Consider the following 26989-nt stretch of genomic DNA (forward strand, 5'->3'; position numbering starts at 1 on the left):
AGGGCGCCAGTGAGGGACCGCGGGTCTGCGCCTCGCAGCGTAGGCGGGAGGCGGGCGCTGCTTCGCCCCAGGGGCCCCGGCGGGTCCGGCCCGGCGGAGGGGGCGCGGCGCTCCGCCCCTCGGCGCCGCAGCACCGCCGGGAGGAGGGGCCTCCGCCCCGCCCCGCCCCGCCCCACTCGCCGTTGCCCGGGACGCCGTTTACGACAGTGTTCCGGCCTCGCTGTACGGCAGGGCTGCTTGCACGGCTGTTGGTTTCCGGCGGGCACAGGCGATGGCGTCCGGGTTTGAGAGCGAAGGGAGCTTGGCGGCTCGTAAGGAGCAGCGGCAGCGGCAGCGGGAGGAGCTGCTGGCGCAGGTGGGGTGTCCGGCCCGGTCCGGCCTGGCCTGGCCTTACCCCGGGGACCGCATAGCCTCCTCCTTCCCCCAGGCCGGTGCTGGGGCGGTCTCGTCTTGCGCGGGGTCGGTGCGCTCCTGAGGGCGGCCCTGGCCGCGGCCTCCCGCCCGCAGGCCTGCCAGCGGCAGCTGAAGGAGGGGGACGCCCTCGGGAGAGCCCCTTCTGCCCCGAGGGGAGCTGGGCTGCGATACCCCGAGTGCCAGAAAGCAACCGGGAACTTAGTTTTGAGTGACAGTCACGTGAGTTCATGTGTTTTGCCACTTGTAGTGGTATTGAACCACTTGGTGTTTCACTTATTATGTGTTTCTGTGCTTACACCTTTGGGAAGAGCCAGGGTCAGTCTTTACAACGTCTCTTCAGATATTTGTATACATTGATAAGATGACACCACCTGCACTCTCTGGCCTTCTCTTCACTGGGCTAACAGTCCCAGCTCTCAGCGTTTCCTTAAATGAGACATAAAAGGCAGCTCATCCTCCTTGTCTTCCTGGCCTGTCTTTCCTAAAGAGTCAGTATCCCTCCATTATAACACTCTGGTCATGGAGTAATAACAACTTGAACAGAAGTGGGACAGCCTTTTTTTGTGAAGCCAGGATGTTACTTGCTTGGTTATATCTTGCTGTAGTTTTAGCTAAGAATTAGAAGGCTTCCACTCACAGATGCTTTAGTAGAGTTGCTGTGACTGGGAGACTGTGCCAGTCCTGATGCATCTTATTCTAAATCTCCCTATATGCTATGTTTGGTACCTGTGCAGTAAGCTGCTGATTCTTCTTGTAACTTGTAGGTACAGTGAATGATAAAATAGTAAATGGCACATCAGCTAGATGATGTGACTTGTTTTGAGGTTTAAGGAGTAGGGGATAACAGTATGGGAAGAAAAGTGTAAGAGGAGGACAAAGTATGGAAAAAGTATGAGGTTGTGATGATGTGTTTTTGTGAGAAGGAAGGCCAAAGTAAGCAGCAACCAAATCTTACTGGGCAAAGATATTTTCAGAAAAAAATAATGGAAAAATGGTCTGAATAGCCTGAGGCTTACATGGTAGTGATGTCTTTTCTCAGGGCAAAGTAGGCAGACAGAGAGAGGATTTCAGGTAATGTATTGTGTGGGTGTCTCCCTTGCACAGTCCCTTGCACAGTGCGGAGTCATTTCTAGCCAATAGAAGTTCCCTTCAGTGACTTTACAAATGTGAGGTGATCCTGCTGCACTGTGTGCTTCCCCCTTTTTGACAAGCAGTTGAAGGGAAATTCCTTTAACTTAGTGAATCATACTATCCTGCAAAAGTTTATTTTTGTTATTAAGATGTCTTTTGCTCTATTTGAACTGCTGTATGATATGTTTAAGAGTGCTCCTTTGCTTAGTTCAACCTCTTGAATGTTCAGAAAATACTCTTTTAACTGGAAGCAAAATTTATGTAGGACACCATTATCCTACTTTACCTTTCCTTCTCAGTTGGTGCCACTTGTTCAGCGAGATATCTGGGGCAATGCCACTCTCTTAGAATCATAGAACAGCCCTGCTTGGAAGGACCTTGAAAGATCACCTGGTTCAACCTTTTGTGGGAGCCTAGATGAGATTATCTAGTGCTCTGTTCAGTCACATCTTGAAAATCTCCAGTGATGGGAATTCTACCCCTTGTCCTTTCCATGTGGCTCCTTGTGAAGAGAGAGCCTCTGTCCTCTTCACAGCTGCCGTTTAAATGCTGGAATACTGTGACAAGGTCGCCCCTTAGATGTATCTTCCTCAGAGAGAAAAGACCTAACTCCTTCAGCCTTTCCTCATAGGGCAGGTTCTCCAGCCCCTTGATCATCTTTGTGGCTCTCCTTTGGACCCTCTCCAGTCTGTCTGCGCCTTTCTTGAATTGTGGGGAACAGATCTGGACGTGGTACTGCAGGCATGGCCTGACACGTGCTGAGTAGAGTGGAATGATCATGTCTCTATCTCTGCTAGTAATGCCCCTGTGGATGCAGCCCAGGATCCGATTTGCCTTTGTTGCTGCAGTGCTGACCCCTGTGCAGCTTGTTGTCCACCAGGACCCCCGGGTCCCTTTCAGCAAGGCTGCTCCCCAGCCACGCAGATCCACACCTGTACAGGGCTCTTGGGTTATGTTGTCCCAGGTGCAGGACCTTGCACCTGTCTTTGTTAAACTTCATACAGTTCCTGCTGGCCTGCTGTTCCAGCCTCTCCACGTGTCTCTGTAAGATGTCTTGCCCTCTGACATGTCTGCCTGACCACCCAGTTTGGTATCATCAGCAAACCTGGGAGGGTGCTTTCGGTCCCATCATCCAGATATTTATGAAGATGTTGAGTAGTGTGGGGCCCAGTATTGATCCTGGGGGACCGCACTTGTGACAGGCTGCCAGCCTGAGTTAAAACCATTGATAAATGGTTACTTTTTGTAAAAGCTTTTACAGTGTCAGGCTTTATTGCAGTAGTTTATTAAATAATAATTTTCCTCTTGTCTTATTGGCTTCTATTTGCATCAACAGTTTAACATGAAATAAAAGTGTTCTGTGAGGGTGGTGTTTAAAAATTTTGATATAACTTCCTCTTTCCAAATATCCGTGGATGGTTTTTACTTTTTTTGTTAATATCTTTAAAATACTGTTAATTTGAGGTAAGAGATGAAGCATTAAACACTTTTGTGATGTTTTTATAGTAACTGGATTGTGGTATTAAATATGCTGCAATCTGTAGAAAAGGCAATGACTTTGTATTAAACTTCTCGTCATGTTTAGGTAAGTCTTAATCAGGGAGGCAGTAAAGCTGAGAAAGGAGGTTTAGTTGTTGTAGTGTTGGAGAAATGTTACAGCAATGAGCCAAAGCTATTCTGATAGAGAAAAGGTTGAAGTTGGTGATAAGAGCACTTACTTGGACAGAGGATATGAGGGGAAAAGGGGTGAAGGTTGGTTTTAGCAGAGTTTGAGTTGGTGCTAGAAAGCATGGTATCTTGAGTGAAGGCTTCTTACTGTTAGGATATGTCTCAGGAGGTCTTTGATGGTAATGTAGCTTCACAGGTCCTAACTCTCAGTGTTAATATGTTCTTGTAGGTTTAGATGCTGTTCATCAGCCTTGTTGAAGATGATTAGAAAAATTGGTTTGGAGATTTTAGAATGAAACTAAATCTGCTATGTTTTCTTATCAATAAGATGTGCTGTATTATAAGGTATGTATATAGGATCTGTGTTGAATTTTGTGAATTTTTTTCTTTGCTTTGAACAAGAAACAGACCGTCGTTGCATTGTTCAGCATGTTTTTAGAATGCCATGAATACAGACTACTCCTAGATGGAAATCTTAAAAACATATCTGCAACTTTTGTGCAATACTAAATAAAACCAAGTGCACAACCCTAATTTTCTGGGGGAAGGCAACCCTAATTTTCTGTATACAACAGTGGGCTCAGAGTTGCCTTTTTGCCACTCAAGACTAACAACTGGGAAGTAAATAGCTCTATAGAGATGCTACATCATTGCTGAGACAAAAGCTAGAAGTTACTGGGAGAGGAACAAAGAACAAAAGAAATGATTACACAGAAATGTTACTGATTTCTGTATAATATTGAATAGTGTATGCAGTCCTGGTCCCAGCATCTCAAGAAGAACTGAATAGGCTTGGAGAAGGTGGGAAGAAAGGTGTCAGAGATGATCTTGGTACAGACTGTCCGGGGAGACTAAAGGTTTTGAGATGGGGAAAAATAGGCTGAGAAAAGTTGATGAGAGAGGTCTGTAAAATCATAAGTGATATGGAGAAGGGAGTAGAGAATTGCTATCTGCTGCTTCTTTCAACACAAAACTAGGCTGTATTAAGGGATATGCAGGTAGCCAGCTCAGCGCAGAAAAAAGCAATGAACTTTCAGATGATGCACAGAGAACTTGTAGGGCCTCTTGTATAGCATGTTGCAATTACTGACACCTCACTTCTACCGAGACAAGAATGGCCTAAAAGCAAAAATATATGTTGAAAGTTATTGATTGACAAGCTGCCTCAAATTGCTGGAGGATACAGGAATATTTTGGAGATGTCTTACTTTGGGCTTAACCCTGTATCCACTTTCATCAACTTCCCTGGACATTACTGGATGTTTTTCAGTTGGGATACTAGCTTAGATTCTCAGTTTTGAGAATGATAGACTGCTGAGAAATTCAATGCAGGGCAGCAGGATGGAGTATAATTTGTGAAATACTAGGCACTATGGTTTTACAAGTCTCTTTTGTTGTGGAGTGTAGGGAAGGGTCTTGAGACAGTGACATTGTTTTCTACAGGATTTAACCATTAGAGGTGCTTGGTCGCTATATGGCCATTGAGAAACTTTTGCATTATGATTTTTCAGCTTCTTACAGGAAGTGCACATTCTGAAGTCTGTGATTTTTCGGTGGTGTTACCTCTCCACTTCCAAGCAACCTAAAGCTAAGTCAGACTCCATGACTTTCAGGGATTCTCTTGGGTGCATTGGGTAGTACTGAGATGTACATTAATGATCAGATGTTTTTTGTTGCTGTTGCTTGTGGAATTGCTGTGTTCATATGTATGTCCTTGAACTATTTATCTTCCTTGCAGTAAGAAGTAAAGTTGAGGTAAGCAGAGGACATGTTGAAGGTTGGTAGTTGCCCTCCCACCTGCTGTTTCTGCACCAGAGTTTTAGAATGTGTTAGCAAAAGGGTATAATAAGCATTTTATCCTTCCTATTCAAGTTGATGTGGGACAAAGGAGGCTATAGAGTTTCCTTTATCCCTGTTTTGTCTGATAGAGAAATTCAGGAATGAAACTTTTTAAAAAAACTCATTGCATGTTTCCTCTTCCTGTTTATGGACTGAATAAGGTAACATTAATCTATGTAAAATGGCAACATTTTTAAGACCTCTCTTGTAGCTACTCTGTTATTTCTGTGCAAAATCAACTCAGCATTCTGTGACATGGAAGCATGAGGATGAGGATGTCGTAGTTGCCATGTCAGTACTCTGCTCTGCTGTCTGCTTTTCAAAAGTGGAACTGACTTGCTGCCACTTTTTTGCTGACAGAATAACAGTTCTGTCTTCCTTGAAGTTGAGCCACACTGCAACTTGAACAAAGCCTGGAGGTGAATATGTGTGTGTATATATATTTTATATAGGATATAGTTAGAGATCTATATATTTATACAGAATATAGATATATATGTAATATGTAGTAGTACTTCAGACGTGGTGATGTAGTACCATTTAAAACAGCATTTGATAAAGTGGCTAAATCTTCTATATTTAGCTTAAGTAATTGATGTTGTCCTTATTAAGTATCCCACATCTAGCAACAGTCAGTACTTAGCTAAGTTTGAACTCCATTTTTGTTTTTTATGTTTTGAACTTTTCTTAATAAACTATTTGAATTCAGTTAAAAAAAGGTTTTGTCACGAGCAGGCGTGAAAATCATTCTTTTCCTCTGTCTGTTCAGGAAAAGAATAAAGCAGAGGACAGACAAATGAAAAAACTAACCTCTCCGTGGGGGTACTCTGCCTGAAATTTTATGCAGGAAAAGAAGTTGCAAATGGCAAATTATTTGGTAGGGTTTTTTTGCTACACTACTACTTACTGGGGAAGGAAAACCAGTCCTCATTTGAAGAAAATGAAGTATTTCTGACATTTATGAACTCCTAAAGATGTATCTGTTCATTAAAATATGTATGTGTATTGATTTTCTCTGCTTAGGTTACTTTGTGGTTAGACTGCATGCTGCTGTAGTGGTGGAAGAGGACTGGGAGAAAACTACTGCAAGTCTTTATCTCAGTGCATTTTGACTGTCTTGCTTGCAAAGGCAAAAAAAAAAAAAGTTGCACAGGGACTTTTCACTTGTGGCTAACTTAATCAAGATAGTTATTTGATAATTCCAATCTTGGAAGCTCCTGCTTTTTGCTTTGGGAAAGACACTTTGGAAGCTGTGTAGGTCTTTGCTTCTGATAATCCAAGAAGTCTGCAGAAATGACTGTACTTCAGCACTTCTGTTTCTGGAAAGATGAGATGTTCAACCAACTCACCTTAAGGAGCTCTTAGTTATAAAATAGTGGAAATTAGTCTGTCTTCTGTTCTATAGAGTATGTAGTTGGGGCTAAGATAAAAAGGGAGCTCTTTAACTCTGGTCTTGATAGTCAGGACAGTGAAGAGTCTGAGAGAACCTTCACTATCTCTTCAGAGGTAATTCTCCCCAAATCAGCTCAGTAGAAGAATCTGGTATTAGTTCACTGTTGCAGATTCCACATCCACAATAATCAAGAGATTAAATATATACTAGATTTTGAAAGAGTTATAGATTTCTTTAGCAACTTGTAAAAGAAGCTGAACAGAAGACATTGCTTCTTGTTAATTTATTTGCTGTTTCATGTGTTTTGCCGGTTATGAACTTACACTTCTTTTGAAGAATTAAAATACCACCCAGCTCATTGATTGAGATTTCTCTTTTAAATTTCGGACATGTATTCTTTTATTTGTGTAGTCTGTCCTCCCAAGTGCATTGGTAAAACCCGGCAGCTGGTAATGTTTATGATAATGATCAGTAATCAAATAATTAAGTGTTGATGTGCAAATTGTTATTAAGTTCCAGAAATAGCGTCTTGTTTTGATGAGTGCGATAGTTCATGACACTACTGTTTTACCTTGCAAGTTTAGAATGAGAAAATAATCTGATGGGTGTTTTGGTAAGTGCAGGGATGTATAATTTTCCTAGACATGAATGCTGCTTTTTTTTTTTTGTAAAAACTAGCAATAATTCAATTTTGAATTATTCTTGCATCTGTCCTATGACATGGTATTTCTGTACTTCAGGGTTGCTCTTCTGTTACTTGGTTTTTTTCACGTACTTTGAGTTCTTTCACTCTTTGGTCTCTGAGGGTGATGTGATTTGACCATTGCTTCTGCAGAAAATCCTGTCTTTTAATTGTTAAGGATTAGTGATAGATTACAAGTTTCTCTTGATAGCAGTACATATTGATTAAAAAAAAAAAAAAAGTTAAGTGTAGGTAAGTAAGACCTCACTCAGTATTTCAAACAAGTAAGATATATTCTTGAAACAATGTAAATAAAATGATACCTTGTGTGGTGGTTTGACCTTGGCTAAATGCCAGGTACCCACCAAGTCACTCGATCACTTCCCCCCCTTTCCCCTTTTTTTCTCAATAGGGCAAAGAAGGGAAAGAAAATAAGATAGGAAAACAAAACAACCCTTGTGGGTAAAACAAAAGCAGTTTTAATATAAGCAAAGCAAAGGTCCGTGCGTGGAAGCAAAAAAAAAGAAAACAGATTTATTCTCTACTTCCCATGAACAGGCACTGTCGGGCCTTCTCAGGAAGCAGGGCTCCAATACGCGTAGTGGTTGCCTCGGAGGACCAAGGGTGACCCCACCCCCTTCCTCCTTTCTCCCAGCTTTATACTGAGCAGACGTCATATGGTCTGGAATATCCCTTTGGTCAGTTCGGGTCAGCTGTCCTGGTTGTGTCCCCTCCCAAGATCTTGCCCACCCCGTCCCACTGTGGGGGGAAAAAGTCGGAAAGAGCCTTGGTGCTGTGTAAGCACTACTCAGCAGTAGCCACAACACCAGTGTGCTATCAACACCCTGCCAGCTCCCAACATAAAACACAGCACCATGAGGGCTGCTACAGGGAAAACCAATTCTGGTCAGCCAGACCCGATACACCTTGAAACGGGTTCATAGCACAGACTAAAAATTGTGTGTTTAGTTTTACTTATTTAGGTTTCTGAAAAAATTGATTTGAGATGTGCAAGCCATTATTTTTGGAAGCATCTTGTTTGATGCTTTTGACATAGACCTCTACCTTTGTTTTACATTTTTTGATTTATTTTCTTTGATAATACAACCTAAAACTTAAAAAAACTCCAATGTGTAACAATATCACTGAGTTCACTGTATGTGGGCTCTAAACAAGCTGTGAAATCAGCAGGTTTTCCTGGTAAAGTATGATCAGGTATTTCCTCATTAAAGCCTAACCATTGGGTTGTTGCAGTGGTTAGTATTTCCTGAGGTGATGGAACGCTTTGGCAGTATTTTACACTTCGGTTTTCAGTGGAAAATTATAGAAATTTCTCCTTAGACAGAAATTAATAGCAAAATGTAAAACTGTTAGGGGTATAGAGCTGTTATTTGTTGGAAGTTGCTTCTGTGCAGTAATACTAAGCACCTCCTTTTTATTCTTTCCCTTTTAAAGCCTTTATGAGGTGTTACATCCCTGACTGTCTCTGTGGAAGGAAATAAGCATGTCAGTATTACTATACTCAAATCTTTGAGTGATATTAGGAGAGTAACAGCACTGAGAAACGAATACTGCCTTTTCACAAAACGTTTTCAGACTTTTGACAAAGCACCTCTATATGCATTTTTGCAAGCAATGTCTTTGATTTAACAGGTCATTTTAGAAGGCGAGTGATGAAGACACATGTCTTCATTGCTATATTCTCCAAGTCCTTCCTTTAGCGCTAGGTCTGCCACAGGATTGGAGAGGTCCTACATTAACATGAAGTATCTGCCCACAGTTTCTTAGCAGTAGTAGTTACTGTAGTGCATCTGTTTATCTGTTGTGTCTGCAGCTGTACCAGCAGAAACAGTTACTGCCTCCCAGATGTTTCTGACTGAAGGTTGACACCTCCTACAGTCTGCTCTTTAAATCACATCTGACTGTTCTGTCATGGTTATTGATCACAAGAAGCTTAAATTATTTAAGTGATGGTCGTTTCAGTGAACTGTCTTCTATGCCTTTTGGCAGGCGAAAATGACAAAGAGCGGTGACATTTCCTGCTGGTGTGGCTGTGTCTGGAGGAGGTGGAGGTGCAGGCAGCACTCTGACTCAGTTGTGATTTGGCAAGTCGGGGTGGAAGCTGAGCCCCTTCTTGTGTTTCCGCTGCTGTCCTTCTTGGGAAAGCTTTGTGGTTGTAACAATAATTGGAATATTGAGGGTAGAAAAATAGTCTAAGCATTCATGAAAATAAATGTGTTATTCAGATAGAGCATCAGAACATCAAGGAGGGGTATGTTCAGGTTTCCTCAAGGTAAGCACTTATATAACCAGGGCTCTCCAGCCCTGAGCTTTGGGGTGATGGAAGCTGGCAGGGTAATACAGGCCACAGTAACCTTTTGTGATAGCTGAATATCAGAACTGGTAAATGAGTGGAATAGTTTGTATGACAGGATGCAAGGTTGTCCTGAAATTAGAAAGAAAAGATCACTGTTTAGATTTTGGGTGCCTTATGTTGATGTCTGAAGGACTGTTAGATCTTTTGAACTTGTCTAGCAGAAAGCTGTTGCTGAAAGGAGTATTTTCCACACTTCACCCTCCCCAAAGTGCACATTTTTTCCCTCCTCCCATGTGCTTAAACTGGTAGCCTTGATGGCTTTGCCAGAGGGGCAGCTCGGAACCTTGATCTGCAGGAAGCTGCACCCTGCTGTTGGTGGGATTCATTCTGTGTCAGGGTGGTCCTTGAAGTGGCTTCCCCAAGGCTGGAGTGCAGGGACAGGCCTCTGCAGGGAAGGTGGTGGAACATGTGAGGAGGAGTGCGGAGAGGACAGGTAGGGGAATGGAGCCCTGCCCTGCAGTGGCAGGTAGCCATTAGAGCAGCTTAGCAGTTGCTCCGTGTTGCATGTTTTTGTCACACTGTATTGATCTGGTGTTGTGCTGTAAAGTTTCATCTGGTAGCTTGTTGGAGAAAAAGGGATTTTTTCTTCTTTTGGATGGAGAAGTTGGCTATTGAATGGTGGTGATGGTCATCTAAAGAACTAGAGGTTGACCACAGTTAAAAGATTGGAAATTGCATGGTCTCTAGAAGTATGGAAAATTTTCTCTGGCCTTGGTGAGAGCTGAAATGATAAATAGACTTGGGGTCAGGAAAGAGTGTGGGTCAGGGTTTCTGTGAGCTGGAGAGGAAGTGTTTTAGCCTCCCTCCCTAGGTGACATTCCTCCATCCCCTATGGACACCTTTGGGACACTGTCGTGTAACAACCTCCATTTACTGTGCGACCTAGACCTTGACTGTTGGCAGTGACTTTCATCTTTTCTGCTTCTTCCTGGGGTGGCATGGTGTAATTTTTACAACTTTTGGTGTTTGTGTCTGCAGCATATTACAGGCTGTTTGGAGCAAGTTTTATTCTTTATTTCACAGATACTGTTGTCAGCAACCATGCAGGCTTACCTTAATGACCTGCCTAATGAAAACCAGAGAGCACTTTCCCTGACCTTGATTTCCTTCCTCATTCAGATGGGGCTGTAAAATCCAAGACCCTTTGGCCTGCTTGTTGTAAAGACAATAAAGTTTGTCTCTGTTCTCCTTGGCAAACATTGCTAACGTAGTGCTGTAGAGTAATTATTGTTTTTATAGCACTTTACCAGCAGCTCTTTCAGAGCGCTTTGCCAGCACTGTACTTCACCTTGTGCTTGTTGCAAAGGAGACTATGAGCAACTTTATTAGGGTGTCGCAGAAGTATGTAATGTGGCATCATGCTTGCCCTTCTTGACAGGTTGTTGCTTGTAATGGTCCTCCCTGTTTGTGTGTAGCATGCACTGTCATTTGCATAATTAATGCATTACTTTGAAATAGAGGTATTTCAGAAATGTAGCTTTGTATATTTATGGAGAAAAAACTTAAAAATATTGCAGTGGTGACCTAAAATGTACCTAATGTTAAGTACTCATTTGTAAAGGGGAAAGGATAAATTGTGGGATATTTTTGTGGTATCATAAAGTATTAATGAACCTTAATGTGAATTAAATGCTTGAACTCCTGTGGGTTGAGAGATGTGACACTATTAGAGTTGGCTTTCACAGCATAGAACGGTAAGTCTGATGGGGGAAATAACTAGCTTTTCTTCCTTTTCTACATTTTATAAGCTGCTAGTAAGCCCAACATCATTATAAACGATAAGTAGACTACAAAGGTAAGGTTTGAAGCTAATAAAGTAGTGTAGACAGATTTTCCTCCTCCCCCCAACTTGAAATAATTGTGTGAGGGGAAAGCCTTCACCAACAGTAAAAATGAATATTGCAATTTGGTGGTAGAGGGAGCTAGATTGTTTTTAGAGATAGAAAGGAGCAGAGGGTATTGCTCTTAACTTTCTAGTCTAATGTTAAAATGATAATTTAGGTGAAAATGCAACTTCTTTTATCTTTTTAGATCTCTAGGCAGCTTTCTCATTTTTATTTTACATATAGATATTGTTGAGAATCTTCTATATTTTGTATCTTCGTCTAAGAAGAAAAAAACTTTTACCTGGTGCTTTTGTTTGTCTCTCTTCTTAAGTCTGGTCATATTGCCACTACACATTAATCTTGCCCAATCCTGTTTCATTTAGTATTCAGGAGACAACAGTCTGTAGTTTGATGATGATTTCTAGTCATTCTGTGTTCTGAATATATATTTGTATACTTTAGCCAAAACGATGATCCAGCTCTTGTATTAGGATCATGTATCTCAATTAGTTAAATACTTGCCTGTATTTTTTCTGTTTGTTCTTAGATCTAATAAAAAGTATAAGAGGTCCTTTAGTACCTTATTTGTAATGTTAACTTCATTCTATGCAATGTATATTTGTAACTTCAGTAATATGAAGGAAATTTTAGTTAAAATATACCTGTTATTATAGAGAAGGGTAAGAGGCTAAATCTTCCTAGACAGGCAGAGAGTATATTAAATGAAGACATGTTGACAAGCTGATCTTGATTGACCTTAATTTGAGGTGTTCATAGATTTATATGCCCAAGAGCTGCTAAAGAGGTGGAGGGGAACTGTTGACTCTAGCAGCAGGTCTTTCTCAACCGAAAGTGAAATGGAGTATGCAGAAAGCCTATCCTTTTCCCAGTTTAAACCTTGGCAACATGTTTCATGTTTACTTGTGGAGCAAACAAGTTTAGAGACTGTTTTTGTTGTGTTTTTCACATCTAGAACTATATTCAAGTTCCCTTTATCTCCACTGTTTCATCTCTGTTCAGTTATAAGCTTAAGTTTTGAGTATGTGTGGTTTGTAGACAGTTTGTGAGTTGCATAGCTGAGGTTATTACCCTTCACTTGTCCATGAATGTGGCATGCTTATTTACTTTATTTTAGTCAGATGAATATATTTTTAAGACAAAGGGCCGTTGTTGTCTGTATGGACTAGAACAGAAAATATCAATCAGTGATTTCTGCATTAACTTTCAAGGGTATTTTCCCAGATGGATAGATGTCTCAGGGGTGGCCAGGGTTAGCCAGTGAGCTCTCTGGATCACAGAGAGGTAGCAGGAAACATACCTGCTTTTTTTGGAGTCCTGGGTGGTTTTGATGTCCCTATGTTATGCTTAACAGCTATTTCACTCTTACTGAATTATAGTCCTGCTTATTGTTCTTTTTTATTTATAAACTGGAAAACTGTTTTGATATTGGAATAAATGTCTCAATGTGCTCTTAACTCATTCTTTCTTTATCCCTGCCTTTTGAATTTTAAGATGTAACATTCACCCTTGTAGACTGTGGGTGTCATTCTAGAGGTCGAAGTCCCAGTCTTGACCTCTTGATTCGAGCTGACTTAAAGTTTTTTTTGGTTTTGCAAAGTTCCTTCTTTAAAAATTAAGAAGTCTGGGTAGCGGCCTTGCTTTGCTTGCGTTTAAGTTTATTAGAAAGTATCACCTGGGGCTTCTAAGAAAGTGGATGATGGAAGGTTTAAAAGGTAGCTGTGTTTGGGCACAGATGTGTAGTATTTTGATTTGGGTTTTTTTGTTCTTTGTGCCATTTTCAATATTGCTAGTGTTAAAAAATACAACAGTACTCCTACCTTATGAGTTAGCTTTTTTTTTTAAAAAAAACCTTTTAATCTTATTTTCAGCATGTATTTCTGTTCATTGAACCCTTATGGTATACTGGTCATCCTCCTGCAAGCCTTGTTGTCTATGAGTACAAAAGCTGCAGATTTCCTTCTTGGCTGCATCAAAAAAGAGAAACTGGCTCATGGTAGGGAGGTTACTGTCTTGTGTAGTGCACAACCTTGTATCTGGAGTTTGTTACAGAGAACTAATAGCTGACCAGGAGATGAGACTTCAACTGGTTGTCTAATATCCTGAGGATTTTTTTTTTTTTTTAAATATCAATATTTTAAAATATGGTCTCTTTTAAACTTGCATGCAATCTCTTGGTTTATGATTGAAAACACTTTCTGGTAAAACTCAGTGTTTCAGGATGAAAACCAAATTCCACCTTTAGTGTTTGGTTTGACTTTAGTTACTTAAAAAAAAACAACCCACAAACAAAAAACCAAAAGCAAGCTCAAACTTTCAAGACTTTATCTCATACAAAATTAGGGTGGTAATAATACAAAATAACTTCCCTTCTGTTTAATCAGGTGTTTTGATATATTCCACTTTGGGATAAAGGGTTTTCTAATGGCAAGTTATATTTAAGTAAACTTATTTGTGAAAATCATGTTTCTGCCGAAAGTAATAGAGGGAACTTCAGAGGCTGAAAATGTTATTTTATTGATGTAGTTTGTAAAAATCCTTTTCAGGAATTGAAACTGTCTTCAGTGATTATTATTTTTTCAGAAGTAGTAGTAAAAGTATTTCTAGTTTTATCACCATAATCAGAAAGGGAAGAACATTCTGCAGCCCAAAATGCTAATCTTTAAACACTTGTATACTCCTTGAGAGCATGGACTTCTGCAGTTCCAGCTTTTGCACCTGGCTGAGGTATTTTCAAAGCTGAATGTGCACAAAGATAGGCTTGCTAACTTCTCAGGTTAACAAATAGTGAGTTGTGCTTTGTAGTGGAGTAATTGCCCAGAGAATATTTTGAAATAGAAAATCAGACGTCCATCATATGCAGTTCATAAATGTTGTAAGAACAGAAGACTTCTCAATGAAGAATGGATGTTGAATGTCTTTGTGTCACTTGTTTAGGATGATAGGATGAAATCAGTGCTAGAGGAGCTGCAAAGCTGTAGCTTGATGAAGGAGGGTGCATAATGTGTTAGCTGAATTTCACCTTTGACATGTAATCTGTAAGTATTTTTACTGCAGTCCTCTAAAAAGAAAAGTTCTCAAGAACTGTTCTCAACATTGTGTATGGTTGTGTCAGTGTGACTTAAAGGTGTGTCTGTAAGTAAATGCTTCTGAACTCTTCCTGGTTATTTTTTTTCTTTGTCTTAGGCCAAAATTAGTTATAAAAAGGAGCAGAGGCACAAGCTGTTAAAGCATCTACGAGGTGAAGATACGTGGATGCTTGATGATGTGAATGAACGTGTGGAACAACTGGAAAAGGTGACGGAACTGTAAATTACTGAATTGTGTTGTTAGCTTTACAGTATGTTCGTATGAACAGAAGGCGTTGAGAGCTTCAAGATGATCTTTAAAAACCTCCCGATTTCTGAATTTATGCTTCGATATTAGCTTTTTTGAAGTGGAAATAATCTTTTACTCACAAAGAGGAAAAATTTCTGTCATTCAATGCCAGCTTTAACTTCTACCAAATGCAAAAGAGCACTGCCAGACAAGAATAGTCCCACGGGAATAAATCTGGAGGATCCAGGGCTTTGTAGCAGTCCTGTTTGTGGTCATTCACAGGAGAAGCCTTAATGGAACCTCTGAATATTGTGTTCTTTTAGCGTAGAAATCTGTGCAGGTATTTCAACAAAGGACAGGTGTGTATTGATGATGCAGTGATTCACGAGGAAATAGAGTTGACCCAAATAAATGTAGTGTAGAAGGCATTCTATGTATAGTTATACTGCCTTAGTTCCAGTGAAGAAGATATTGGGAGGGGGAAGAAAAGTTCATTATGGATGCAAGGCATGCCCTCCCTGCCCCCATCCCAACGGAAGAGAGAGAGGGTAGTAGAAGTAAAATGTAGCTGTGTCCAGCTGTGTGTGTGTTAACTTTTTCAGTGTGGTTTGGTAAGTAGGTTGTGATTGTTTTTCTTGTGTGTAGGTGATTTGGTTTACTGGATCTCATTTACAAAATTTACTTGTAGGAACATTCTGTGCAGAAAAAGAAGAAAAAGGATAAGCATTCAAAAAAAGCTAAGAAAGAAAAGAAGAAAAATAAAAAACAAAAATCTGAAAAGAAGGATGACTTACTTGACAGTTCTTCAGTAAGTAAGAAACTTTAAAATGCTTCAAGTGACATTTTTAAAGCCTGCACCACTTAGGCTCTGTGGGTACACACGGTTAGTAAAATTTAAGACTCATTCTTACCATTTTCTGTTTGAAAAAACTGTGGTAAAGTTTATCTTTTTAATATACTATTTAATCAATTTAAAAGATGCTTTTAAAGCATCAATTTAAAAGATGTAATTTAAAAGATGTGAGTGCTTGTGGCTTTTATAATATCGAATTGACTCATTTCGACCTAAGGGATTTATAGTTTTTCAGCAGAGAGGAATTGAAAAAAATCCTCATTCTAGCATGGGGTGGAAAAATTCATAGGTTCCCTGTAGTCAGTGGTATAATGTAGATTAATGTGTCTAAAATTGCAAAGACTTGACTTTGATTTCAAGCATGAGTTACTACTGCCTTTTTCCATGGATGTTCAACCATGGAAACTTCCAACAACATGGGAGTTGTATGTGGGTCTGAAGGAAGGCTCAAACTTGTGCATTTCAATCTGTAAATAAATGCCTTGACATTAAGGCAAAACAGTACAGAGACTGCATGAGAAATCTGGGTGCTGCTTTCTGGCCATATTGTGTAAAACATCCTCCTAGCATTTTGGTGCAACTCACATAGCGCTGTGATTTTTTCTGTTCAGAGAGTCTCATTTATTGAGTGAAGGAACATGCAGTACAATGAGATTTATTTTCCAGGGACTGACATCAGAGGTGAACTGTGCTTTTCAGTGTGGGAAGTCACCTAAGGCATAAATGTCCCACATTTCCCATGGGAGTCATCAAAACCCCTCAGATTACAACAGTGATTCCTAGGATACAACACAATCCTGGCTGATACCTTCGATCCAAAATCTGTTATTCCCATGACATGTTCATGTAAATAGCAAAGGAACTCTGTTCAATGGAGTTGTATTTGCTTCAAGTGTAAAATCTCAGTACTCTGCAAGTGTAGGAAGTTGGGTATGAAAATAGGAGATAACCTGTATAGTGCTTTATATTGTACTGTTACTGATTTTACTTTTTTAATGTAAAACATACTTAGGAATTAGTATAGATTTTTTAAAAAATTTTGGTTTTGTCATGCCATAAAACCAATTTGTTTTGGTTTTGTTTTTATTCTGACAGTTTTAACTTTAGCAGTGTAATGCTAATAAACCTCCAGTATGAACTAGTGTTACATTTTGTGATGTGCTCATGAAGTATGGTGGAATGTTTTGCTCATGAAGGAACAATCTCTTATGGGAATATCAATATTCTATTTTTATTATCAGTATTTTACAATAATAAAAACTATTATATTAGTAATGCTAGTCAGGGTCCATTTTGATTATCAATATTCTTGGTAAGTACTGCATTTTATCAACATATAATAGTATGTTAAGGTGTTATTATTCTTTACATTAAACTCTATTTTTAGGATTCTTCAGTTGAATGGGTTGAGTCAAATGTGTCACAGTCAGATAACACAGAAAAGGCTTGGAAGGTCAACAAGCAATCAGATGCTGGGAAAGAACCCTCCCTGCAGGTGAGCAGTCTGATAACTACTTCAGAAATAAATTCAGCATGACCAGATGTGAAACGTGCTTAGGTTTCTTGACAGCTCTTTTGCAATATGTTGCACAAAACCTATTTTACAGACAAATGTCTTTATTTAGCTAGGTAAATGTTACATTTCATTCATCGGAAGAATTCTCTACCTAATAGTTGCTTAGTATTTAATAAGGCACTATGCTTAAAGTTGCCTAGCACCAATTCCTTTCATGTTTTCAGGCTCCAGCAACTTAGCTTGATCTTCTTGGAGGTCAGTTTTAAAAACTTGACTAGAAATGTTATTTTTTCTGCATAATTTCAGTGCCTATTCTACAGTTGAATGAGTTTTTGCTTCTGTGGTGGTTAAACAGGTATAAGAAAGAGAAGTGTGGAACCTTTCAGCAGCAATATTTATATGTGAAAATGATGATTTTTAATTTAATGTCTAATACCACTCCTGAAAAAAGTCCATATTTCTCATTCTGAATTTGTGCATCTTGTTAAGAGAAATAAAAAAGGATCTTTGAATCACATTTATCTTGGAAAAGTATAAAGTAATGAAATATAAATTCTTATGTATGTCATGATAATTTATACTGCAAAACCAGTTTTTTTTCAAGCATTTCTTGTATAATGTGTGTCCTGGGCTTGTCTGTTTCTGGACCAAAAGTGTGCTTTTGGAAGGAATCTCCTGGTCATTCCAACTTTTTGTATTTTGGCTCACATTATGAAGAAATCTTGGAGCATGTAAATCCATTTCCTGTTGGATTAAACTAAATTAGAAGATATGTTCTCAAAGTGCACCATGGGACCAGTCTTGAACTAGTCCAGAGGGTTTACTGTAAAAAAGGGGGAGGGAGAAGGGGGGGGGAAGAAAAGAGGGAGGGAAGACAAGGAGGGAGGAGGGAGGGAGACAAGGGGCGGGGGGGGGGGAAGACAAGAGGGGGGCGAAAGAAAGAGGAAAAAATCCCCAAACTGCATATCTGAAGCCTATATAGAAGACAGAATCAGGCTTTTTTCAGTGGAGCCCAGTGATGAGACAGAGGCAATGGGCTCAAACTGAAACAAGGAGTTTTTGTCTGAACATCAGGAATCAGTGTTTTACTGTGACACTGGCACAGGTTACCCGGAGAGGTTGTGAAATCTCCATCTTGGAGATATTTACAAGCCGTCTGGACATGGTCTTGAGCAACTGGCTCTAGGTGGCCCTCTTTGAGAATGGGGATTGGACCAGATGACCTCCAGAGGTCTCATGCACATCCACTTCTGTTGATCCATGTTGCTTGCTAATGTGGGCATAGAAACTATTGAATCACTTGATGCTAGATTATTTATCAGTTCCTTCTCTTTCTTAGAGGAGATCTGAGAAGTGGAATGTTGTGTTTCACCTCTGAAACTCTGGTTTGTTGCCTAATGCAGTTTTTAAATAACAGAGGAAGTGTGACATATGGCATCTATTCAGATTGACAACTCAGACTTGGACTCTGCTGAAGATATGAAGACTCTTTCTGCAAGGACATGTTTTAAAATAGGTGTAATCTTGTTATTTTCATTGTTTACTCACAGAAGTGTTCCAAGTACTTGTTTTTGTAGAGTAGTTGTTTATAATGTGTATGTCACTGCTTTCTTTTGAGGCTTCGGGTTTTGTGTGTATAAAGGTAATAGGTATATCTAGACTTTTTATATGCTGCTTTTCTTCAGAGAGGAGTCCTCATTTTTAAAATGTCTTTGGTCCATCTTAGGTTTTATAAATGCAGTTTTCTACTTGTTATTGTACAGTTAACAGTTATTGTACAGTTAACAGAATTTAGGTATGTAACTGTTTCATTTGAGGGTGCAGTTAATGCCTGTATATCCAAGCTATGAACTATGCTCAGTTACTGACTGCAGATTTTGTATACGCTAGAAGAGATTAAGAGGTCATGAAGTCAGAATTCGCAAGATGAAAAGGAATTAGATGTACAGTGTTCATTTAAGCAAATAATAAGCAGTCTGTACATTTCGAGTGTTTGCTAGTGTTTTAAATAGCTTGTGAAGATGTATTTCAAATTACAGAAGGACATTTATGAAATTTATTTGTGTAAGTGAATATTAAAAAATTGAAAGATTGGGATACAAGTATTTCATACATGTTTGTAAAACCTATATGCTGTAACATTTGTCAGTAGTTGCACTGGTTTGATTTGTACCCAAGCCATGTTTTTGTTGGAAGTATGAACACTGACACTGTGTTTACTTTAAAGAGAGAAGAATGGATGAATTTAGACTTCATGTCATTGAAAACCACGTCAGCAGCAGCTGTCAGAGGTGAAAGACACAAAGAAAAAATACTGGAACGACAGAAAGCTCGAGAACTTGAGCAGGTAGGAGGAATTAATATATGAACTTTTTTTTGCATCTTACTAAATTTTCTGTGATGAATGAACCAATGAATTAGTTCAAGTACGTAAGTCTTTGTATAGTTTTTGAACTAATGCCTGATATGTTGTGAGATAGTGATTTTAATTAAATTGGTGAGTTATTTGTTCTGTTGGGGAGGGGAAGGGTTCATACAGCAGGCTTATCTTGTGAGAAATGCCTTTAACCTATCTTCTAGGTAAGGAGAAGGCCAATTTTGTTCGAACTAAGTTCTGTGATATTAGAAGTGCTTCTGAGATGTTTTACTTAATAACAGTAACAATGGGGCCTTCTTCCCCATGGTGTCTGTGAAAGGAGCACCATTGTTTTGTATGATAAAAGCTTACCTAAGTTACTCTGTTCAAGCACAGGGTGCTGAGGCTTGTTTTTTCCTGAAGAACGAATTCAGAGCAGTTGCTGTTACTTTTATGCCGCAGTTCATTCAGCTCCTTAAATGCAATGTAGTCTGATCTGAAAACATAGTCGCTGATCACTATCTAATATCTCCTTGTCCTCACATCTCACAGTAGGCCATTTGTTGATGTTCGGTTTTCCGATTAGTTGTGTTGTGGCTAGCAACCAGATTGACCAGATTGATTGTGTAGTATGTGACACTTTGTTTATTGTCTTTTGAGAAGGGATTAATATTTTTGCATTTTCCCCACATAATTTTTTGCTGAATGTTTTTTATGAACTGTTGAAGGATCATTTAATGTGAAGATCTTAAATCACCAGAATGTCAGCATGTATTATATAGCCAATGACAATTTATATGTATTTTTGATCCTAGAAGAATATGGTTTTTGTAGTGTCCCACCCAACCACTTGCTGTCCATGCAGGTTTATACTTTTGTGTTTCCTACACAAGAATGTCTGTCTGTGCTTTGATACCCAAACCAATGTGTACAACAGATGCATACAGCATACCAGTGGTGGCGATGTTGACATATAACATAGACAAATTCGAAATTTTATCAGTGCCGGAAGGTCTAATCAACCCTCTTCTCCAGTGGACTTCCTTGCCTGCTTCCAGAGAAGTCAGTTGACAGAATCAGAATAAGCAATCTAGTTTGATGGTGAAAAGCATTTACCTGAGGTAAAACTAAGAGCCCCCATAACAGCAAGTGCCTACTACTGCTACACTGCCAGTGCAGTCAAACAGTAAAACTGCTTCTGGGTAATAAGGGTGCCAACTAAGCACATGTTTGAGGGCTTTGACTCAGGATGAAGAGTTACTTTTATTTCTGCCTGTCTATAGACAGCACAAGTTATGAGTAAGCTGTTCTATTCCCACACAAGTCTCTCAAAATTTATCAGATATTCTAGAAAATACAAACCATATGCTATGCACACATTAAAATTAGTTCTGTTTTAGGCCATGCTGTCTGAGAGAGAACTCAATCCTTATTGGAAAGATGGTGGTACAGGTTTGCCACCAGAGAAGGATGAAACAGCTTCAGTTAAGAAAGGTAAACAGCAATTTAGTAATAATCTTAATCTTAAATTTCTGTCTCCAGTCTCTGGTCTCTGTTGCTAACAAGTTACTACTAATGTTGATGTAAAGGGATTATGAATAACATGTAATAAAGTAAAATTTGCATGAAAATTCAGTACTGAATATTGGGTTAGTATCGTAGTATGTTGTTTAGCAGAATTTCTCTTCGCTGGGTTTGACCTTCAATGTCTTTACAGAAATTCTCCATTTTGAACTAATTAAAGGAAAGCATGATTTAACCAAGACAAGATAAACTGTTGTTATCTCATTTGGTTCCTTTCCTTCCATTACACAAATTATGGTTTTAAAATATTCAACTACAGAAGTCTGAGTCATATGAAAATGATGTGCTTTACAGATGTAGTTTGTGAAAAATATTTCTGTAACCTTTTCACTTCTTTCATTACCCTAGGGTTATCCTGCCTATTTCCAGCAAGAGCAGTTAGAAAAATGTTTTTCATAATGTCATGAAGCGTTTATTATGTGATAAGAAGGGTCCTTGTATTCTGTCAACAGGGAACAGTAGGGTCCCTGGCTTTTCTCTTTGGGAGCCTTTCCCTGTGGGCAGTCTGTCCTGCAAACCATTAGCCTCATTCCCACTTCTAGGAGTCACAGAGATCAGCCATCTGTAAGAGGTGACAGGCATCAGTGAGTATGTGTCCTGAATGTTAAGACCTCTGCTAGCTTCTGAAATGGAAAGCAATGGGTTACTCATTAATTTTCTGAGAAGGGGAATGCACTTGTTTGTATGTAAGGGGTATGCCAAAGAATGGACACAGAAAGTGGAAATAATAAGAAGGTTCTTTATTTTCATAAAAAACCCCACAACTTCTCATATGCCACTCCTGTCTTGGAAACTGCTTGTTGTGTTCTGTGATAAAATGGAGAAACTTACTAATGTCAGTGTTATTACTGAGGTATATTCAGCATTAACTTACGAAACCATATAATTGTATTAATATATCTTTCTATTTTTATTTTGGACCCTGTCAATTTTTACATTAAGTTTAGGTGAAGGTTTAATGTCACATACAGAGTAAGGTTAAATAGTAGTAACTGCTGAGATATAAAATACGACCTCTCACTGTTTTGTTCTTTAGGTACAGCGGTAGAAGATGCTGGATTAAGTTGGTTACGAAAATCATACCAAAGGATGAAGGAGCAGGCTGAGAGAGAGAAACGAAATTTTGAGGAAATTGTAGCTGAGAGATATGGGGTAAGGAATTTTTTTCATACTAATAGATGTTTGGAAAAGGTTACTTGCATGTAAAGGAACAAATACCTAATGTGTAGTGTGAGACATAAGGAAAGAAGCAGGAAAAAAACAGCCTCTGAAGCTTCTCTCAAGTGATGAAAAGTTTAAAGCTACCCAGTCTTTTTAAGCTTTAAAAGCTTAAAAAGCTTTAAGCTTTAGCTTTTAAAGCTACCCACTCTTACCCATGTTCTTTGTTAAATATTTTTTAATATGTGGGATCCTATAGCAAATTTAAAATACTTATCTTCTACATCAGGAGGTTCAAATGATCAGTTACAAAGTACCCGAGTGCTTCCAAAATTATGATGTATACTAGATAAAACATTTTGTTCTCCTCCGTGGAGCGGATAATAATGCACATTGTGGATAATAATAATGCCAAGATAATTTGGAGAGCTGTGTCAAGTTTTACCAACTATGAATCTTCTGGACACTTGTGATGTGCTCAGTCCAGATACGTTGAGAAAACTGCTTGTTTCTGAACGGTTTAAAAGTCTTCAAAATTTTTTTTTAATAAAACAGTCTACCATAACAATATTAACACTTGAAAGCCTGTTCCCCCTACTTATTATATTATTGTCTTTAAAAGCATTGGTCAAAGGTATGGCAAGATGAATCTTGGCCATAGTGTTACATTTGAGTTTTCTGTGGGTTTTTTGATTAGGCTGGTTTGGTTGTGGAAATCTTGGATAAGATAGTATGACTTCATACTGTTGTCTTTGAACTGACTTGTAGTCACTCTTGAATGATGAAACCAACGTGGTGAGAGCTGGTAGAAATTATTCATAGCCAGTGATTGTAAAGAATATTATTTTAAGAATCTTCCTCAAGAAACTAGAGTTCAAACAGTATGAACCACTCTGGCTGCTGAAGTACTGGATAGTGATTGAAAGGGACCCCTATCTGATTTGCTTCAATATGTAATGTTTTGAGCAAAAAGAAAAAAAAAAAGTAATTGGTGGCTTTTAATTCATCTCAAAAGAGGGAGGAGGAACAGTGCACATTTTGCATAATTGCCTAATGGATAGAGTATTTGTCAAGAAAGCCAGAGACAGGGGTTCAAAGCCTGTTTCAAGCTAAAGATTTTGAACCCAATCTCCTGTGTTTTAAGAATTTAACTAGACTGTAAAATGATTTATTGGGAACATCCATTGGTTCTATAGAAGATGAGCCTCTGGTGAGCATAAATGCAAAGTTCATAAGTAAAAGAGGAAGCCTTTCTCCCTAGCTCAAGCCCCTAATCTCCAGGTTGCCAGGAGAAGACAGTTCTGAGTCTCTGGTTCCTGTTACCAGAAGTACTTTAGCACCCTAGAGCCACAGGATGAAAGTTAGAAATAGTCCAAGAGAAGGGATCAGAAAGCCTTCCCAACAGATCATCTTAGACACAAGTCTGGAAGTTCCCTTTTTTGTACTGTCTTCCTTTCTACTCCATAGCTCATGGCTTGCCCTTTGCACAGTGACTCACTTTCACAGAATGGTGCCTTTCTTGTAATACTTTGCAGGAGCTTCACAACATCCCATGATCTTAAAAGCAGTATGACTTTTTTTTTATTTCTTATAGTCAATGGAGATATTTCAGTCTCGATTAGAAGAAGCTGAAAAAGTTGCATCCAGAAAGGAAAATTATTATAGAAGTGGAAGAGGGAAGGAAACTGACTATTCAGAAAGTGAGAAAGAGAAGAACGATCAGCGTATGAAAAAAGAGACACGAGATGAAGATGATAGGAACAGGAACATGTTTGGGGACTATACTAGGGAGAAGTCTGGCAAGGGATGGGCGCAGGAAGACAAAGGTTACAAAAGAGAGACATCAAGAGAAGACCAAGAACGTGGACACAGTAGCACGGACTCAGTATTGAGAGGCTACAGCTCCAAAGCAGAAAAACACTCCAATGAAAAACGAAGTCAGGAAAAGAGTTCATCTCTAAGCAACATGAAACACAAATTTCTGAAACCCGTTGAAGATGACTTATCTTACAGTGCACCTAGAGACTACAAGTCACAGCAATCCTCTTCCAAACTGCTGGTTCATAGCGCTCTGAGCAGCCGCTTCCAAAAACCTAGTGAGGATACTGCATTGTGGACTGAAACACACACAGAAGACAAGGAGAAATTAATGTCTGATCAAAAATCATCAGGTACTAGGAAACAAATAGATGACAGTAGTTGGGGAAGGACTCCAAGTGATGAAAAAGTGAAGTCACAACAGGATTACCCAAGTGATATTCCTGAGAAGAAACAAATGTTATCCGACAGTAAAACATCGTGTTCTAGGTATTTTGCAAACATCTTTACTTGTCTTTTATTTACTGTATTTTTCATGGCAAAGTATACTGGAAACATTTATCTTCTTTATGACAGTATTAGATCTGAACATATCAGATCTGTTTAGTAGCTAAAACAGACCACTGTAGAAGTAACCCCCTACTTGTCCTGTCTCCTCAGCATATTTGAGAATTGCTAATGATACATTATTTTCTGCTTCTTTCTAATGTTAGTTCACACTGCAGTAAAATTGGCCTCTTAGGCAAAAAACCTGCAAAATGGTATCTTAACTGTTGTTGAATTCATAAAAGACAAACTTCAAATGTTAGAAAATGCTGACTAAAAACTGAAATAATTAATACAGCAGGGATAGGTTTGCCACCTGTGAGATGAACTCATATGCTAAAGTAGTAGAATATGAAAAATAATAGAAGTTACTGATTAGAAAAGTGCATTGTCTGTGGAAAATAGGAAAAATGAATAGGAGTGGGAAGGGAAATGCAAACTAATACGTGGTAGGAATTTCGGTTTGTCTGACTTCTTTAGAGGAAGACAACAGAGAGTTGTAAGGAGAAGTGGTCAGAAAAGTTAGTTGTAGACAGCTGAGCTTTAGCACTACTCCAGGCTACCTGTTCTCCAGTATTATCAGCTTGCTGGCTCTTCCAGAGATATGAGTAGTGTGGTTATTACTGTGAACGCTTTCCTTCAGAACTTCCTACTAATAAGTAGACACATGCAAAAGTGTTTTTAGAGTCAGGATGGTGTTACTGAATTGCTTGGGAAAGCTGAACAAGTAAATATTCTTGGTTGAAGTATGTAAGAAGGGTGACATGATTTAGTTGGAAACAGCAGACATGATTTAGTTGGAAACAGCATTTGATGAAATATGATCAAGTGTAATTCTTTCTTATATGCTTATGTCAGTTATTTACATAAAAAAACTTCTTATAGCAGGGTTATGAATTTCCAACAATTAAACATTAAAAGTAGTCTGATAGCAAGACAATACCTCAAAAACTGTTCCTATGTGTAGTACTTGCAGATACCTCACTGTGTATTTGCAAAGAAAATTTGTACACTAAATGAGTACTACATGACTAACCAGAAACAGGCAGCTTAGTCTACACAATTCTTTATATTGTACAGTATCGGGTATTTTTTCCGGATTTTACTTGCTATATTTTCTCCTTTGATAGGAGCCAATGAAATTTACATTTCCTTTGATAGCAGGAAGATAAATTGCATGATGCTCACTTAATCTTATTTATTTATCTATTTGAAAAAGCATGAGTTTGAATATACATCATGGCACTAGTAGTTCCCAGTTCTGGCATGAAGACTTTGTATGCACTGTGGGAAGTCTCACTCATAAATGTTTGTCATGTCTTGTTTTATTGTTTATTTTAGTATTTGCCTAGGTGTTATTTTGCTGGAAAATGAGAACTATATAGTTTTTTTAGTTACTCTGAAAAGAAGATCTTGTAGCACTAAGTCTGTGATGTATGAGACATTATTAGACATTGGAATTTAGTCATCCTCTTTGTTTTGCTAGATATTGCCCAAATAGTTACTGCCCTGAAGTGCCTGGGGTTTAACACTTATATGCACTTTGTAAACTTCTGATTAGAATGATTCACAGTGTGTCTGAGCTGGAGCCTATGAGACTTCCTCAGCTCTTGAATCCTGGTTTGTTCATGACTTTGTTCAGGTACAAGGTCTGCACAATCCACAGTTGTTTTCTGCCTGCCTTGGGTAGTGTGCTGTTTTCCATAAGGAAATGTAGGTATTCATGTAAGGAGGGATGCTGTGGTGAGCTGGGAGATTGCATCTGCACTGCAGTTCAGGCACAGACTCCATGAAAATGAAAATATACTCTCAGAACTATGTGTCTGGAAAAACCCCACCCTGTTAAGCTTCTTTTTTGTGCACATAAAAAGGCATGATTATGCGTAGTTAGAGTCTTATCTTTCATCTTAAATATCATGCACTTTTAAAAAAAACCCCAAATACTTCACTGATTAGCAGCAAATAATCTGTGTAAATGATATATAATCCTTTAGTAAGTCTACCTTCATTCTCAGTTTTGTTTCCTCCATGACTTCCAGAAGGAGAAAGCAAGACCTAACAGCTCTGTTGTACAGCTGATGGCAAACAGGAGTCCTGATATCCAGTAGACGTTATTTAACTGTAGTGAACTACTGGTTTGGATGGGGGCTTGTCCAAAATTCAGAGACTGAGTGAGAGAGACCCTGCACCTTGAGGTTTTTTTTAATTGGGTTTTTTTGGTTGGTTGTTTTTGTCGGGGGCAAGGTGTGGAGCTGGGTGTTGCTTTGCCTGTGTGGTGTGTTGACCCCAGCAAGCAGCTGATCGTGCTCCCAGCAGCTTGCTCATGCTCCCTCCTGCAGAGGGAACCAGAAGAGCAAACGGGAAAAAAAAATCATGTATCAGATAAAGACAGATTAACAAGTGAAGGAAAGAGACAAAACCAAACGAAGCAAAGGCAATCAGTCACTCACCACCTCCCACAAGCACACTGATGCCCAACCAGTATCTAAGCA

General features: G+C 39.0%; 1 protein-coding gene across 4 annotated transcripts in view; it reads left to right on the forward strand.

The window, feature by feature from the left end:
- Positions 1-234: 234 nt before the first annotated feature.
- The window catches only part of CWF19L2 (CWF19 like cell cycle control factor 2), a 91806-nt gene continuing 65051 nt past the window's right edge, over positions 235-26989 (forward strand). Inside the window, exons 1-10 of one of the 4 annotated variants that reach the window (XM_074860154.1) lie at positions 277-355; positions 3443-3558; positions 14286-14386; positions 14535-14645; positions 15355-15474; positions 16907-17014; positions 19263-19382; positions 20792-20885; positions 22012-22127; positions 23728-24440. In XM_074860154.1, the coding sequence (XP_074716255.1) occupies positions 14604-14645; positions 15355-15474; positions 16907-17014; positions 19263-19382; positions 20792-20885; positions 22012-22127; positions 23728-24440 (1313 nt within the window). In that variant the 5' untranslated portion in view covers positions 277-355; positions 3443-3558; positions 14286-14386; positions 14535-14603. Of the gene's footprint in view, positions 356-397; positions 634-3442; positions 3559-14285; positions 14387-14534; positions 14646-15354; positions 15475-16906; positions 17015-19262; positions 19383-20791; positions 20886-22011; positions 22128-23727; positions 24441-26989 lie in introns of those variants that run through there. The other 3 variants (XM_074860153.1, XM_074860152.1, XM_074860155.1) reach the window with 3 other exon arrangements.

The sequence above is a fragment of the Strix uralensis genome, chromosome 2 (genome assembly GCF_047716275.1).
Source record: "Strix uralensis isolate ZFMK-TIS-50842 chromosome 2, bStrUra1, whole genome shotgun sequence".
NCBI lineage: Eukaryota > Metazoa > Chordata > Aves > Strigiformes > Strigidae > Strix > Strix uralensis.